The sequence below is a fragment of the Scylla paramamosain genome, chromosome 43, assembly GCF_035594125.1.
Source record: "Scylla paramamosain isolate STU-SP2022 chromosome 43, ASM3559412v1, whole genome shotgun sequence".
Taxonomy (NCBI): Eukaryota; Metazoa; Arthropoda; class Malacostraca; order Decapoda; family Portunidae; genus Scylla; species Scylla paramamosain.
This window is the reverse complement of record NC_087193.1, coordinates 7,689,784-7,707,590: the sequence shown is the minus strand read 5'-3', so window position 1 is coordinate 7,707,590 and position 17,807 is coordinate 7,689,784. Positions and strand designations below refer to the sequence as shown.

General features: G+C 40.7%; 1 protein-coding gene across 1 annotated transcript in view; it reads left to right on the top strand.

The window, feature by feature from the left end:
• Positions 1–14,673, top strand: part of LOC135093692 (uncharacterized) — a 61,008-nt gene extending 46,335 nt beyond the window's left edge. Inside the window, exons 3-5 of the mRNA XM_063993200.1 lie at positions 4,889–5,073; positions 7,276–7,443; positions 10,874–14,673. Coding sequence (XP_063849270.1) covers positions 4,889–5,073; positions 7,276–7,443; positions 10,874–11,927 — 1,407 coding nt within the window. The 3' untranslated portion in view covers positions 11,928–14,673. The remainder of the gene's footprint in view (positions 1–4,888; positions 5,074–7,275; positions 7,444–10,873) is intronic.
• The last annotated feature ends 3,134 nt before the right edge of the window (positions 14,674–17,807 follow it).

Below are 17,807 nucleotides of genomic sequence, written 5' to 3'. Positions count from 1 at the left end.
AAGCGTATTATCAATCGCATTTATTTATTTATTTATTTATTCATTCACTTATTTTATTATTGTCTTTCTGTCTTTCAATCGGATTATGCATATTTACATTTTATTCTACATTTTCTTTGCATCGTATTTACTTTTATTAATTTGATTATAGTGTATTCCTTCAACATTACGTAAATCTCTGTTATCATGTATCTTTTGTATGATTTTTTTTTTATCTGATCATATTTACGTTCATATTCTCTCCTTTTATTCACTTGATTACAAAGTTAATTTTCAGAGTCTTGTCACCTGACCTGCTGTTACTCTAATCTTATCTTCTAATGCCTATCATCTTCACCTAATTACATATCGTTCCTTTACTTTTATCTTCACTCCTTTCAAAACACCTTTCAAAACGTATTATTCTCATTTATATTTATTTTTTTCTCAGCTACGTGAACATTTCCTTTTCTTTTCTTTATGTTTATCTTCCATCATTATTCGTTTTGTTTATTTCTCTCTTTTACTCCTTTTAATTTATAATCTTCCAGACTTATTATCTCTTATTTTTTTTTAAATTCTCTCCTTCACTGTTTTTACACCTACGTTTACTTTTTTCCTCCTTTCACTTTCACATTTTCATTACATTTGCTATTCTAAACTTAATATTTCCCTTGTTTTTTTCGTTCACTATTTTCTTATCTACCTTTCATTACTTTTGTTCATTTCCATCTCTTTTTTTATCACACGATGTTCCAAAGGTGTTATTTTTTCATTGTTTTTCTCTCTCTCTCTTTCTATCTCATAATTTTAGTGACGATCTCTCAATTCCACCTTTTCGTTATTGCAGTCAGTGTTTGCGGGCAGGTAAGGACAGGTAAGGGCAGGTCAGCGTGGGTGAGGAGTCTTCTTGCACCTACCTGCTTGTTTGCCTTACCTGTCCTTGTGCTAATCAAAGAAAAAGGATGAGAAAATAGACGAAAGATAAATAGACAAAATAAATATTAGAATTGTTTTGAGTGTATTGTTATCTTCTTTTCGTTGTTGTTGTTGTAATCTTCTTCTTCTTCTCTTCTCTTCTCTTCTCTTCTCTTCTCTTCTCTTCTCTTCTCTTCTCTTCTCTTCTCTTCTCTTCTCTTCTCTTCTCTTCTTCTTCTTCTTCTTCTTCTTCTTCTTCTTCTTCTTCTTCTTCTTTTTCTTCTTCTTCTCCAAATGTTCACCCTCAAAAGACAATTTCATTTATGGTTCTGAAGTCACAACACACACACACACACACACACACACACACACACACACACACACACACACACACACACACACACACACACACACACACACACACACACACACACACACACACACACACACACACACACACACTTTCACCTCCGTATGCAAGGCGACACCTGAGGGAGGGTTACCTGTGGCATTTTCCTGGTCGAAACAAAAACAAAAACAAACCAGCCTTGCTCTCGAAATCTCGCAACGATCCAAATCCACGTTTACCTGAGCAAGACAATAAAAGCATCAACACCACCTCTAACTTTACTCACTGACATCAACGCTTAAGAGAATACAATGCCAAATATAACCCAGTACAGCTATAGACACCAACACACACACATACTCTCTCTCTCTCTCTCTCTCTCTCTCTCTCTCTCTCTCTCTCTCTCTCTCTCTCTCTCTCTCTCTCTCTCTCTCTCTCCCTCTCCCTCTCTCATTCTTGCATTCTAAAACTCCTTTCCCGAAGTCAAGAGGAAATTGTGTGAAGCAACTTAACCAAGATTGGATTTTCCTGTTTATTTGTACCGAGTGAGACAGACAGACAGAGAGAGAGAGAGAGAGAGAGAGAGAGAGAGAGAGAGAGAGAGAGAGAGATGAGCGTGTCCGGATTAGAAGACTGTGTGGCAAGAGGAGTGTGGAGAGAAAGAGGGAAGGAGAAATGGGTAACGGAGATGATAGGTGAGAGGAGAGAAAGAGAGAGGAAAAATGGGTGGGAGATAGTGACAGAAATGGTGGGAGGGAGAAGGAGAGGAAGCGAGGTGCGAGAGAGAGAGAGAGAGAGAGAGAGAGAGAGAGAGAGAGAGAGAGAGAGAGAGAGAGAGAGAGAGAGAGAGAGAGAGTTACTTGATTAATGGTCTCTTCAGGAATGTCAGGTTAACATCATTAGAAAAGGGTAGATGGGGAGAAGCCTTTCCTTTCACTATCCTACATTCCTACATCTCTTACTTTACATCAGACAGTCTCATAAGGGGCCAAGAGGTCTGTTGTTGTTTGTTCTTCACTTGTGTTCCCTTATGTTCCTCGTGTTCTAGATAAGTGCTAGTCTCTAATGAGGAGAAAGTTGAAATGACCTCTGTTTATTTAGTGGTTAAGATTGTTAGAAGTTGTTTGTGTTGTTAGACGGTTTGTTGTTTGTTTTTGTGAATTAGGTTAGGTTTGTGTGATTTTTCTTTTTTATTGTGTGTGTTAGGTTAGGTTAGGTTACTGTTAGGTTAGTTAGGTTAGGTTAGTTAGGTTAGGTTAAGTTAGGTTAGGTTAGTTAGGTTAGGATAGGTTAGGTTAGGTTACTGTTAGGTTAGGTTAATGTCACGAATGTTCTTTTTTTTTGTATATGTGTATGATTGATCCACATGAGAGAGAGAGAGAGAGAGAGAGAGAGAGAGAGAGAGAGAGAGAGAGAGAGAGAGAGAGAGAGAGAGAGAGAGAGAGAGAGAGAGAGAATGAGAGAGGGGGAGGGAGTTTATGAGAAAAAAGTAAGTTAATCTACTCGTAAAAACAAGAGATGTGAAATTGAGATCAAGGTTTTTTTCTTATCTACTTATCTCTCTCTCTCTCTCTCTCTCTCTCTCTCTCTCTCTCTCTCTCTCTCTCTCTCTCTCTCTCTCTCTCTCTCTCTCTCTCTCTCTCTCTCTCTCTCTCTCTCTCTCTCTCTCTCTCTCTCTCTCTCTCTCTCTCTCTCTCTCTCTTACTGAACTGACATTAAGTTCACCACAAAATTCTGGTGGTTTTAGTAGTAGTAGTAGTAATAGTAGTAGTAGTAGTAGTAGTTGTTGTTGTTGTTGTTATTCTTGTTGTTGTTGTAATAAGGTGAGAAGAAACAAACACACACAATGTATCGTGCAAAACTATTATTAATAAATCAAAAGAGATAAAATTTTATAATCATCTTCCGTTACAAAGCTAATTATTTCTTGCATGTCTTTCTAAGGTTAAATTTCCTTTTTATTATTACTGTTAGCAGTAATAAGATAAGAAGAAATCAACAAACACAATATACCGAACGAAAGTAGTACTAATTGAACCAAACCAGAACAAATTTTAGGGTCTTCTTACATGTCCTGCAAAGATTAAGTTTATTAGCATGTACAGGGTGACCCAAAAGTCTGGACACATCAGTGATATATTTTTAACCCAGTGTTTTTTTGTTTGCAGATTGAATACAAGTTTATCAAAAGAACAAATTGACTTGAGAATATTGAGTGGATGTGACGAGTGATCATATAGTCAGATACTGAATGAAAATTATTAAGATACATTTACCCTATATATCCAGACATTTGGGTCACCTTGTACACCCGTAGATCCTTTTGAGTCCTTGTGTTTAATGAAGAATTCCCTAAGGTGTGGGGATAGCCAGATTAAAGGGCGCGTGAAGGGGGAGTGAGTTTTGGGGGGCTGGGAAGACACCGTGTGACCGCGAGGCTTCAGTGGCTTCAGGATTTGCTTCGTCAGGACGAATCAGAGGGTGAGAGTGGGTGGGAACGTCCGTGGCGAAAGATGTGATGTTTGTCTTCTTCTAACGTCACGAGATGGGCCATTGTTGTGATGGTGGTGGTGGTGGTGGTGGTGGATTCTGAGAAGTTGGGTGGGTGAGTGAGTGGGTGGGTCTCTCTCTCTCTCTCTCTCTCTCTCTCTCTCTCTCTCTCTCTCTCTCTCTCTCTCTCTCTCTCTCTCTCTCTCTCTCTCTCTCTCTCTCTCTCTCTCCAGTCACCATCACAATCACCACCATCATCACTATCACCAGCACCAAGGACATTTTTTTTTTCACGTAATGTTGGCTTGCAGTATGAAAAGAAATATATAAAAAGAAATGTGAAAAAAAAGTATTTTACTCAAGGGAAATTCGCACAATTTAGATTTTTTTACATTTTATATCTTTTACTTTACTCACTCCACATATTTCAGCTGTTCCAACGAGATATGTCATAGTTTTAAAATGTATTATATTATGTTAGATTAGAATAGAGTAAACAGGATTTTTTTTTAAAAGTGAGAGATAGAAAAGAAAAAAATACGCAGATAAAAAAAAAAGAAAAGAAAAAGTAACATTACATATAGTTCTAGTTTAGATTATATTATTTCAGATTATATTACATTAGAATAAGTTACGATTTTTAGAAGAGAACGCATATATATATATATATATATATATATATATATATATATATATATATATATATATATATATATATATATATATATATATATATATATATATATATATATATATATATATATATATATATATATATATATATATATATATATATATATATATATACTAGTTACTCAAACAAAGAAAAGGAAAAAAAAGGGTAACATTATTTATCATAGTTATAGATTAGATTAGTTTCGTTTAGGCTAGATTAGTTATGATTTTTTAGAAGAGGCAAAAAAAATTACCTAGTTAATATACAGACAAAGAAAACGAGGAACCATCAACATTAACGTAGGCCTGATAACTTCTTGCAGCTTCCTTTATTTTTTTAATGTTCTTATGCCCTTATAGATTTAGATTTTTCCAGAAGCGAGAGCACAAAATAAATAGCCACCCATGCAAAGAAAACGAGGCACCGGGCGCATCACGTGTCATCTACACACACTAACATTTTGTCTTCCCCCACAGATGGCGTCAGCATGGCGGGTTATCTCGTTCTTCCTGGTGGTGTTCGTCCTGCCCACGGTGCTCATCTCCCTGCCACTGTACGCCCGCTACCACCTCTACCACACGAGACACCTGCCCATGACGGAGACTGACACGCGAGCACTCAACTACGCTGTGTCCCCTTTCTGGTGTCAGGTGAGCAGGGTGTGGGGTCACTGGCACGGGGTAGGGTAGAATATAGGGTGTGGGGTGGTCACTGGCAGAGGTATTAAGGTGACTGGAGTGTGGGGTGGTCATTGGCAGGGGACGGAGTGTGGGTTGGTGACTGACCCTGCCACATTCTCCACCAGCTCCACCGCCGCAGCCGCCCACAGGTGACAAGGTCCACGGCAGCCTCGGTAACGGGAACTCACCCTTTTGTCTCTGTTTGTGTCCATTCCAACGCGCCCTAACCTAATCTGGCCAGCGGTGTCGAGGGGTGTGGTGCTGTCAGTTGGTCTGGCCTTCTGCTGTACGCTGTCATTAATATTGCATGGTAGAGCATCAATAGTAACCAACAAGCCTCGTGCAGCGACGTGAACCTCATGAAGTTAAAGGTTAGGTTAGGATGCCAAACTTCATTGTTTTTTTGCTGCAGCATCACAGAACCCCCAGAATCCCACCAGCCTTAAGTTTTGTATTTAGATAAAGAGAGGAGGTTTAGTTGTGCATCACTGAGATAACATTTACTTACCTAACCTAATCTAACCTAAGCTATCTTTAGACTCGCATCTTTACTCATAACTTCACTTAACGTAACCTAACCTTTCCAAACACCACCGCCTCTGTTCCCTTGCAAAAGGTTACCAGCCACCCCTCACGTAATAAACACTTAACCTACTTAAGATAGGTTAGCTTATCACACACAGCCTTGTAAAGGTCAACAGGTTGGCTAGTTGTTACTCCCTTTGTGTTCCTTTGTGTGGCCAGGGAAGTGTGGCCTCTTGCATGGACACTTAAAAAGACTGCAGAGATTTTAAAGATTAATGTAAATTGATTGGAATATTATTAACTAGCAATAGTAAAATAGATATTGGTTTAAAGGCATCATCCCAAATTACAATGCTGTGAAAAATTCTTATTCAGATATAATCACTCAGACAAGCATCTTCATTATACATTACCTCTTGGCTGACTAAGAAAACATTGACCCCTACCTTATTTATCTTTTTATTCCACCCAAGACCAAACCTGAGCCTCAGTTAGGCCTACAAGCCCTGCCCATTCTTGTTTAACCCTCCCCTCTTCCCCCTCACCACCACACCCTGACCTGCTGTAAGCCTAGCTCTGCCCCTCAGCTGCTCAGGACTCCACCACCTGCACAGTTTTCATCCTTTTCAGCATTCATACTCACCAACCTCCACTATTTTTCCTCTTCACTTTCCATGCAGTATTTTTTTTCTCACAGCACCAGTTTCTGCCCTAATAACCTCTTCTCTTATCCAGTTCACCCTCACCCTTTGGCCTTTCACCCTGCCAACCTCCACCACCCTTTCACCTTGCTCCCTCCAGCCCTCACCTGAACTCACCTTGTCGCCTCTCATGCTCGCAGGAAAGAATACGTGTTACTGTAAAAGAAAACCGTGAGGGGAAAGAGGAAGGACGGGAGTTTTTGTTGTGTGAAATCTCAGGATCCCAAACCAATCTGTGTCTCATACCAGAATATTTATGTTGTACTTTGTCTCTCCTCTCGTGACCTTGATTATTAAGTTTGATCATGGAGCTGTAAGAGCAAAGGTTTCAGTGAATAGTTGTTAGTTGTAGATGTGTGATAATTACAGGTATGCAGACTTCTTGATCTTGAAATTTGCTCTCATACAGGTGCTAAATACAAACACAAGCCTCCCCCTTTTTTTTTTATCTTTCAGTGTCAAGGAGCCAATTTGGTCTTATTCTGATACCATTATTGAATTTTGTAAATGCTGGAATGATACTTTCAATATAAAGAAAGATAAAAAATACATACTTTCAATGTAAAGAAAATAAAAACAATCAGATAACTCGCCCACTAATGTTACCTTCTTTATTTACTTTATTCTGAGCAACAATTTACAAGTTTATCAAGATCAAGAATTGTCTGTAATGAATGTTAGTGTAAAATCATCTTCATTGTAAAAATATGTGCATAGTTTGGATATTCTTAATGTACAAGAATGTTTACTATAAAAACAAGCACAAATTTGCAGACAGGTTTGTGTTAATGAAACTACTTCCTTAAAATTTAATGGAAATCTTATCATCTTTATTAGTTAGGTTATTATTATTGGTCTCTACAGTATAGCACTCTCCCCTCACCACCACCACAACACCAGTGACATGGCATCCTTCACCTCTCACTGTGGATGCATTGCAGGGCCAGCGGGTGTGAGCAGCAACGGCACCCTGGATGCCTACCTGGTGTCCGGCACTCCCAAGGTGAGGAAGGAGAAGAGGCACGTCAGTCTCAAGAGGAAGCTTCTCCTGCAGCATGACGACATTGAGTACTGGGGTGTGTACCTCCTCGAGGGCTCCACCTTCACTGTCTCCTCTACTGCAAGGTACATCAATGCTCCTCACTGATTGAACTTGTATTGATTGTTCTTTCCACAGGTACACTCTTCTCTCTCTCTCTCTCTCTCTCTCTCTCTCTCTCTCTCTCTCTCTCTCTCTCTCTCTCTCTCTCTCTCTCTCTCTCTCTCTCTCTCTCTCTCTCTCTCTCTCTCTCTCTCTCTCTCTCTCTCTCTCTCTCTCTCTCTCTCTCTCTCTCTCTCTCCTCTCTCTCTCTCTCTCTCTCTCTCTCTCTCTCTCTCTCTCTCTCTCATTCTGATGTCTTCTCCTCATTCAGTACTCCCTTTAACATCCCTATTTTCTCCTTCATCTCCGTACCCACATTGCCTAAGGATATGAAGACGCTGAGAGGGTGATCTGAAAGTGGGATAGACCATGGGAAGGTTTCAGTAGGGATTCAAAACTGACAAGACTCTCACAGAAACCCCAGTGACTTCTTTACCAGTCACAGTTCACCCAGACCCTTATCTTGGTCAGTCACAGAGACATCAGTTCATTACCTCTACTAATCAAACTAAGAGTTTGATTTTGTTTAGCCTTGACTGTCTTGTTACTCTATAGACTTATAAAGAATGTTGGCTGTCTCTCTCTGGTGCTTCATTCTCTCCAGGCATTCCTCTCAGTGATATAATACTTCTCAGTCATCCTTCACCTTACATATATTCCCTCCAGGTGTTCCTCTCTGCGTGACATAATATTTCTTGGCCATCCTTCACCTTCTGTACATTCCTTGAAGTGAATTTCAACCTTTCACTTTTGGTCCATTGTTTCTTTTCACTCCTTGCCTCCCACCAACACTCAGCGACTAGTTTTTTCTGTAATCCTCTCTTATTATTCTTGTTCTTTCATTATACTTTTCTTGTCTGTTCATGCTATCTGACCTCAGGAATTGTGACTGATGAGACATGACAAGAATGAATTTTTAACAAATAGTTGGTGGTTAAGGATAATCCATTCCAGAATTGCTGTCATTGGCAAAAAAAAAAAAAAAATAATTGGATGGCAAGACTTTATTCTCAAAAACCCAAAGAAAAAAAAAAAAAGAACTTTGTCACTAAAAACTGTAGTAAAATGCATATAAACACAGTAATTTATCCACCAACACATGGCATAGTGTTTACCATTAGCAAGCGTTCCTTTAAAGTCACAAAGAAAATTCTAAATTTCGTACCGATCCAAGAGACAAATTGGTCATATGACAAGTTAGCCACTGTAAGCAAAATGAAAAAGATAACATAGTTGGCCAATAGCACATCAGTCATATATATGCAGCATGCTGAGCACCCCATTATATAGTATCATACCACACACACACACACACACATACACATGTATCCGTGAGAAATGTGACAATGCAGCACACACCCTTCTTATACCCACACTGCTATGTATCACCGAGAAGAGACACAAAAATAAAGTATACAAGAACAAAACTGAACCATAACAGCCTTGTGTCATGGGCGTCACCACCAGAACAAGAAGCAGCGGCAGTAACAGTAAATGATTCATCCTCACGTTCCTGGAAGCTCACCCGTCAGGTTGTGATTCCCATAATGCACCGTGAACTGTGAACTGTGCCCCAATGACTGTGACCGATTGTGACTTACAATTATGCCCACTCATTCTTGCACTTTTCCTTGCTTCTATATTGTTCTCCTACTCTTCTATTCAGTTCTGTTCAGTTTTTCCTTAAATTCTTCATATTATCCCCATTTTTGCCCATTCAGTACTTTTATAATCCTTCTTCAATTAATTGTTGCACATTTTCCTTCCATATTATTCTCTCACTCTTCTGTTCAGTACTTTTAGTTTTTCTTCACTTTTCATATTCTCTCTCTTGCTCTCTTCAGTTTTGAGTTTTTATGTTTTTCTCCAGTTCTTCCCTTCTTTTCTATAGCTTTCTCTGCTCCTGTACACTTTTCATATCTTTTTTTTTTCATTATTCATGATTTTTGTTTCACTTTTCTTCATTAATGTCTTTTGTTTGTACAGTTTTCCATGCTCTCATTATTTTCTCTCACTTATCTGTTCATTTCTATATCTATCCCTTCTCCCTAACACTTTTAGTTCTCTTCTTTTCTTTATTTTCATGCTTTTTTACATTCTTTCATATTTTTTCATACTCCCTTTTATTCTTTTTTTCATGTTTTCATATTTTCTCTCATTCTTCCCTTCTTTTATATATCTTCCTCAATTCCTTTTTGCTTGTATTTTGATGTATTTTGTATTCCTAAGATATCCAATAAGTAGATTTAAGTAGATGTAGTTATTGTAAGGTATTAAAATGCTGAAGTTCACTTGTCATAAGGTATCAATAAGTAGTAGATTATAAGTAGTAGTTATGAGTAACTGTAGACTTTGTAAGGTAATGACAGTAGTGTGATGGTAAGGTAATATTTATTTTTAGTAGTTTTTGAGTTGATGTCTAAATGTAAATTCAACAGTCTGGCTTAAAAAATTAAGCTTGAGTCATCTCTGAATGTTTTTTTTTATTTTTTTTATTTATTTATTTTTTTTTTATCAGGGAAGGTGTTTTGATTGGGAGGAATTCTGAAAACTGCATGTGAAATTTTTTATTGGGAATCTTTTAGACATCACATTAAATTTCTTATTGGGAAAAGATATTGATAAACTATAACTGAAAATTGTGACAGGTGAAACATTTTGATAAGTATACATGAAAATTTTCTCATGGCAGAATTTTATAACCAGGAAAACATGTGGTGTACGAAAATCTTGGTATCTGTCACTTAACAAGATCACATAACTATTTTTAATCTCTGTCCTGTAACACTAAGGCTTACTCGTGCAAATAAGTAGCTTAAAGTATATTATGGTTCCTTGGGAGTAAATGTCTTAGTGAGGAGTTGAATGAAACAGGGGAAGGAGACCAAAAAATATGTATAATCCAACAGTCTCATTTTGATAACAAGGCTCATTTATTTGTACATCAGTGGAAATTTATTCACTGTGAGATCATAAAGGTGACTCAAGCCATCCAACCCTTGAGGGAAAATAAGAATCTTAACTGAAATGACAAAGATAAATGTTAAAGAGGACATTATTGCCAGATTGTATGTATTTACTGTACCTTAATCATCACCTAATCTTCACCAGTAATAACAGTAGCAGTGCACACAGGGATTTGGGTCTTGTAGTCATGAAAGCTCCCAGATAAGCCTGGGGAAGGAGACTCAGCCTGTAGGGAGGCAGAGGAAAGGTGAGGTGGTGTGACAGGCCGGTGTGTGAAGGTTTGAGGCACAGGTGAGAGTATTGAGGGTGACAGGATAGGTGTGATATGGCCAGCTGTAGCATGTGGTGTGACAGGCAGGTGTGTGAAGGTTTGAAGCACAGGTGAATGACAGGACAGGTGTAATAGGACAAGGCAGTATGAGTAATGAGTGTTGTGTGGTGGTGCAGGTGGCCCGGTGGGGTGCTGCTGGTGGCCAAGGGAGAGGAAAACCTGCGGAAGTGTTTCTACCGTGAGGACCACCTGGAGGCAGAGCTGAATGGCGCGCCCCCAAAGACAGTGTACCGGAGCCCTGTGGATGTGGACGACCTGCCAGCAGAGGTGCTAGTGGAGGAGGAGCACCACTGGGCGGACAATGGTGGTGAGGTGTTTGATGAGGAAGGAGAGGACGTGCTGGTGGACAACCTTGGGATAAAGCCACTCAAAGATAAAGAAGACGAGGAAGTTGAAGTTGACGTTAAGGAAGAAGAAGAGGAAGAGGAGGAGAAGGATGATGAAGCATTGGTGGTTGTGCCGCGCCGCAAGGGCCCCAGCATCCCCAAGAGGCGAAATGGTAAAGGGAAGAAGGGCAAGAAAGGCAAGAAGAACAAAGCCAACAAGAATGACACTCTCCACGGCCGCTCCCGAAGGTCTGCAGCTCAGGCCTCCCCTCCACCTGTCCTCCCAGACCTATCCCCCTCCTCCCCACCCCCCACACCACTGTCGGACAGCAAGCTGGACATGCTGCACCGCTTCAACGACACATTGACAGTCACCACCGGCAACTCATCCTTTTCCTCTAGCGAGGAGTTCCTGGAGCAGTGCCGGGACTCCATCCTGGTGGTGGAGCTGCCGCCGTCGCTGGACTGGGAGTGGCGCCTCACCACTGACAACATTGGACCATCAAATTCCTGGCACATTCCTGTTGACTCCTCAGACTACTACTACTTCATCTTCACCTCCGACAACTCCATCGAGCTGAACCACCTGGGCTTTGTGCTGGACCTGCAGCGCACCACCTATGACGTCACGGACCACCTGGAGGCATGCCGCAACGCCTCCGAGTGCATCTTCCCTCTGGCATTCACCCAGACAGAGTCAGTGGTGGTGGAGGTGCCTGCCGGGGAGCAGCTGGATGAGCTGCACTCTTTTGAGGTGACCACAGCCTGTCAGCCCAGGGTTCCTGTCTACATGGTTTTCATCCTGCTGGTGCCCTTCATCATTCTCCTCTTTGCCTTCCAGTAGGTAGCCTTGCCTCTCGCAGGGTCAGGCACTGGCACACTGACAGGGAGTGCCACCAGGATACCTTGCCTCGGCTCCCAGCATTGACAGACTGGCAGCAGCTTCAAGAGTGCCAGTAGTGACTTGCCTGCCTCCCATAGGGTGCAGCACACTGGGAGGGTTCCAGGAGGCAGGGGTGCAAGGTGCCACCAGGCTGCCTCATGCCCTTCAGGTGCAGGCACTGACAGACAGGTGTGCTGACCCTGAGGGGCACCATTGGTTGTCCAGGTGACTGGAAGAGCCAGATGGTTTGGTCCTCAGCCAGACACATGCCAGGGACCTGAGGCAGTGGCTCCAGTGTCAGTCTGTGTCCAGTGATCACTGCGGTGGTGGCACTGTGCCTGGTGGTGGTGGTGGTGGTGGTGCTGCTGCCACCCTGGCCTCACTGATGCTAGTCAACACCTCCAGCACTCAGGACTCCTGCTGAGGTGCTGGAGATTGGAAGAGAAAGTGCTTAGAGTAATAATAACTTATGTAGGAATCACATTGTAAATATCAAGCAAGCAACAACATACAAGACCAGTGTGACAAACACTTTGCCACAGTAAGTGGTGGCATGCACACGGTGATTTGTGCCAGCCACTGTGGCCTGCCTGATGCAGCGCTGTGTGCAGGCCACAGTGGCAAAGACAGACAAGTGGAGTGGATGTGCTTGCCATAAAGTTGCTTGAATTATGACTCAGTGAAGAGACAAAAAAATTGTGATATTCTCTTTTTAGTTATTTCTTTCCTATTGTTACTCTATGGTATTATTTATAGCCATTATTACATGCTGTAGTAAGTAAACCAGGCCATGCTTGGTGTGTCTGTAATCACTCCCTACATAATTTGTGCAGGTAGTGTGTGTGTGTTCTGGTGTGTTGCCTTTGTGTTCACAGTAATTTGTCTTCCACTGTTATTGTAGAATGCTACTGGTTTGGTGCCACTTTTAGAACAACAGGAATATTAAGAAATTCAAACAACACGTCTCAAAATTATCTGGAGCCCAGCTAGTAGGCATTGATAAGGAAGAAGAGGAGTCCTGCCAAGTCTCCCAGTTGTTAGACAGGCCTGTAGACTCACTACTATCTTGGCCGGAGGAGAGTGTTGCTCAGTGGCACAGTTGCTCAGAGTACAGAAGTGATGTCATGTTCTGCAAAATGTTTCAGACAAAAATGCTTAGAACTGCCTCCACCTTTCATATCTGTAGTTCTTGGTCTTTGCAGCATTCTTAATATCAAACCATTCATTAGTTCATGCATTAATTCTTACTCAGCTTATAAATATTCACTGGACTTTGTGACACTTCTTGGAACAACTAAACTGTGCTTAATTTGTGGGAGAAGTAGCACTCCTTCCTTGCAGACCATGTAACAGTGCAACACAAGGGAAGAGCAAGCAGTGGTAGGCCTACTGACCCTGATGGGGCTGTTGTGAGAAGCTACACATTCTAAAGCAATAAATGTAAGATAGTGAAGGTGGAGGCTCCTCCCTGTTTGTTCCAGCATCATAATTTAAATCTTGCTCTTGAAGTTATGATGAGTTGTTACATATACATTTAGTGAGTACCTGTCTGAGAAGTAACTGGTGATAATTTGTAGGTAGTGTTAGCATCTTGATCTCCCAAGACATTTAGACATTGAGAACTGAATCCTTAGCTGACTGAAGCTGCTACTGGAAGGCTGTGTATACTGCAAGCAGGTGTTGTCAGTGTAAACAGTGTTTTGGACAAACAGTGCCTTGGCTAAACAGTGCCTTGGCCAAACAGTGCCTTGGACAAAACAGTGCCTTGCTGAAAGCAATGTTGTGACCAAAACCATTTCTTTCAGCTCTGGTAATATTAGTTATAAGTGTTAGTTTTCTATTTATTTTGACCCAGAGATAACATTAGCTACAAAATTTTTAGGGTGCTCTTTATTACTTGAGCATGGAATGAATAACCACCTTGAAATATTAAGTTTTCTATACGATTTATATCAGACATTATCTACTAAACATAGACAATTAAGACTCACCATTTTAGCACTGAAGGATAGCAGCCATAGTATAACATATATTAATTTCTAAAGACAGTGGTTGAAGCAAGGTAACATTGGCACCAGGACTGCAAGCCTCACTGACAACCACCACCACTCCCACACACCTCACCCCACACCTTGCTTTACTCAGATAAGATCAACACAACACTCATATAAACTTCTTGTCTGGTAAATCTGAACCTCACTGACAACCACCATCAGTCCCACACTCCTCACCTCTACTCTGGGCATCAGATGAGATCACAACACTGACACTGATAAATCTGAACCTAGGAACACAACATTAGACACACAACACATCAACTTAAGGAAAAAACCCCACTTGTTTTACTTGTTTATCTATCTGTATACCAGGCTGATAACTCCATAAAGGGGTCGCCTCTTTGTAAATGGTCTTCCTATTAATGATAGCGTAAGGACCTTTCGTTCTCTGCCGTAACTCTTAGAATTTATATTTTTTTAATGCATTCCAGGAGAGAGTGTGTACTTAAGGTTATGTCGTGTATGTGTGTGCGTTAGTGTGTGTATGTATGTGTGTGCCAGTCTCGTGTAAAATATTCATTGAGTGTGTTTCGGTGTGGTGGAATAAATGGGAACTTTTTTATGTGATTGAAGAGGCAGAATGAAAGGTCTTGTTGATGATAAGTTATTTTGTACCATTGCTCACTTGAGAAATAAACTTTTTAACCTGATTTATGGTCACGTTAGTCCTTCCCTCACCTTACCTACCTTGGATGCCCTTCAAGTGGTCTTCTGCTGCTGCATAGAGAGTGACTATGTATTGTGTGGTTCTTTTGTGTATGTATGAGTGTAGAGGAATGAAGGATCGCACAGGACAGATGCTGGACAAGGATGAAATAAATTAGAGGGAAAAATAATACAAGGAAGTAGTTATTCTCGTAACTTTTCAGCATATTTTATCTGAAGAGAACGTGTGTTCAGAATGCTACACAAGGGTACTTTATATTCTATTCACCTTTCAATACATTCTTTTATCTGAAGAGGATGTGTTCAGAATGTTATACAAAGCTGCTTCACCACGAGTTTCCTTATCTTTTCTACATCTACAGAAAGGATGTATGGTATGTGGTGAAGAATGTATGTATGTATGTATGTATATATGTGATGTATGATGATTTGAGAACAAGGCAGGCATGTAATGATGTTGGGAACTAAGGAAGTTGGTCAGTGCTGTAAGTGTTTGCCTCCACCAGTAGATCTGTAGAGCACATGTTGGGTTGTTTGATGTAGTTGTGGTGATGTAATTACTTTGTGCTTTGTAAATTGGCACTGATTGCTCTTGTGTCCTTGAAAGTAGAGTGCCTGCATCTGATGTAATGCTGGGGTGAGTATTTTCGAGATTTGGATATTTGTACTTTTGCTTGATAATAGTACTAGATAATTTACACAGATTATTTTATAATACACTTTATTTAATACTAAAGGGTGTACTTTTAAATTATCCAGTTCCTTTGACATTTATGAATCTAATACTACTAATCGTCAGCTTTTATAAATCTAATACTAGCAGTTGTCATCTTTTATAAATAAATCTAACACAAGCTATAGAACATAATGAGAAACATGTAATCACAGTAACATACAGTACATTTATGTAATATAGTCTGGTATTTCTAACCCATTTAGTAATGCAGACAACTTTTAAGGTGCCCGAGATGAGACCCTGAAACATTAAGAATTCTGGCCCACAACTGTGCTTATACTGGGGGAAGTGTTTATTCCACTCATGAAGAATTAAAAACATTCATGATTCGTGTTGATGCGCCAGTTAAATTCATTGAGAACCATTTACACCAAGCGATTCGAATCAGGAGTCAATATAAACCATGCTGTGTCACTGTGATTCATCCGTATTCTGAAACACTTTTGCGCCGCACCTCCGCTACTTTCAAAAGGCTTCAGTTGAAGATACACGAGTTTTCAAGAGTGTTTTTACGATTCTAGTGACAGATTAACAAGATTTATACATTATTAATAGGAAACTCTTGGGAACCCGCCTATTCATCTCTGTAGCCTTTGAAAACAGTCTTGGTGAGGGGGCAGTGCTTCTGAATACCGGGCTGTGGGTCACTTGCGCGCTCGGACAAAGGGAAATAGAGTTCGGACCTATTTTTTCATCAGTCACGGCGAGTCAGCGGAGGGGTGAACACCATGCTGCTAGATGTCCTGATCAGTTGAGTACAAGAGCATGGGACTTATGTATTGTGTGACTGCAGCAGCGTGTGTACGTGGCCCCTATTCACTACGCCTATTTTCAGAGGCCACAGATGAAGCGCGTTGGTTCATAGTAGGCTTTCCTTTACAACGCCTCTGGATTTCAGGTAAAACCAAATCCTCTGACGACCATATTGTTGAAGTATTAATGCACCTCCACCAACTGCCGTGCCGTGTAGCAATGAATGGTTGAAAGCAAAGAAAAAATGTGTATTCCAGCCTCACCTTCACAGCCTGACTCAGCATCCGGGCGTTGCTTGTGTGTTCCGTTTTCTTCTGCCTTGAGTCACAGGAAAACGCAGTTATAGTTTGGGAGGTGTGTGATTAACATTCCAGAGGCAGACAGACAGACAGACGGAGATAGGGATAAAGTGAGACAGACAGACCGAGATGAGGACAGATGGAGACAGACAGACAGAGATAAGAGCAGAGAGAGAGAAAAAGAGAGAGGGGCAAATACAAACAGACAGACAGACAAGAACACACATTTCCATCTCTACAACTGTCTCTTATCCCAGCTTGATTGTTTTCTCGTAGCATAAACACGTAATATAGACAACTCTAATAGTCTTGGTGTTTGAAGGCTGTAGAGTTCAGTACAGTTCACTCTACACAGGAAAGTCTCTGCGACACACATTCCTTCGTTGACTCAGGAACTTAACGCTTTTATTTTGGCTATGCATCTTATTCTCATTTTACGGTGCCATGTTGACTCTAGTTGCTGCGCCTTGTATTTATTAATCAGTCAATCAGTTAGTCAGTAATTCTTTGATCTTATACGGAAACTGAGGAAGAATTAGGGGTGTGAATGTTAGAATGAAAAAAAAAAAGATCAAACTCGCCATTACCCTTACCAACACACACACACACACACACACACACACACACACATACACACACACACAGCAAAGTTGAAAAACAGGAAGACGTGTTGTGTCAAAACTTATCAACATTTATGCTCAGCTCCCTGTCGGAAATGTTGAAGTAAATGAGCGTAACTGTATTCCAGACATTTGTAAAACCACTTTTTTTTTCCATAGTGACAAAATTTGCATAACATTTTCATCGCATTACACGACATTGCTACCTGGAAGTGCATCTCTCTCTCTCTCTCCTCTCTCTCTCTCTCTCTCTCTCTCTCTCTCTCTCTCTCTCTCTCTCTCTCTCTCTCTCTCTCTCTCTCTCTCTCTCTCTCTCTCTCTCTCTCTCTCTCTCTCTCTCTCTCTCTCTCTCTCTACATCACGTCTGTTTCCTGATAAACAGGTCTGCCCACAAGTAATCAACAATCGCCATAAGTATAACAGAAGTGAAAATAAAATCATACAGGAAGTGAGGCAACGCGCAGCCTAGCTAGACACGTGACTTGCTTTTTCTGGAGTTATTTTTAGCTTTCTTGGGAGTCGAGGAACAAGGAACAGGCAACAGAGAGATTGAGAGAGAGTAATATCCCTGCTTAGTCCTTATCCGGAAGACTTGTGTAACTGCACTATAGGTATCGAGAGACCATATGCTGTTGGTCTTCCAGTAATGAGAAATTTGGCCAAGCTCTCCCCATAGGCTCAATGAAATGTGGTAACGATTCTACGCAGAC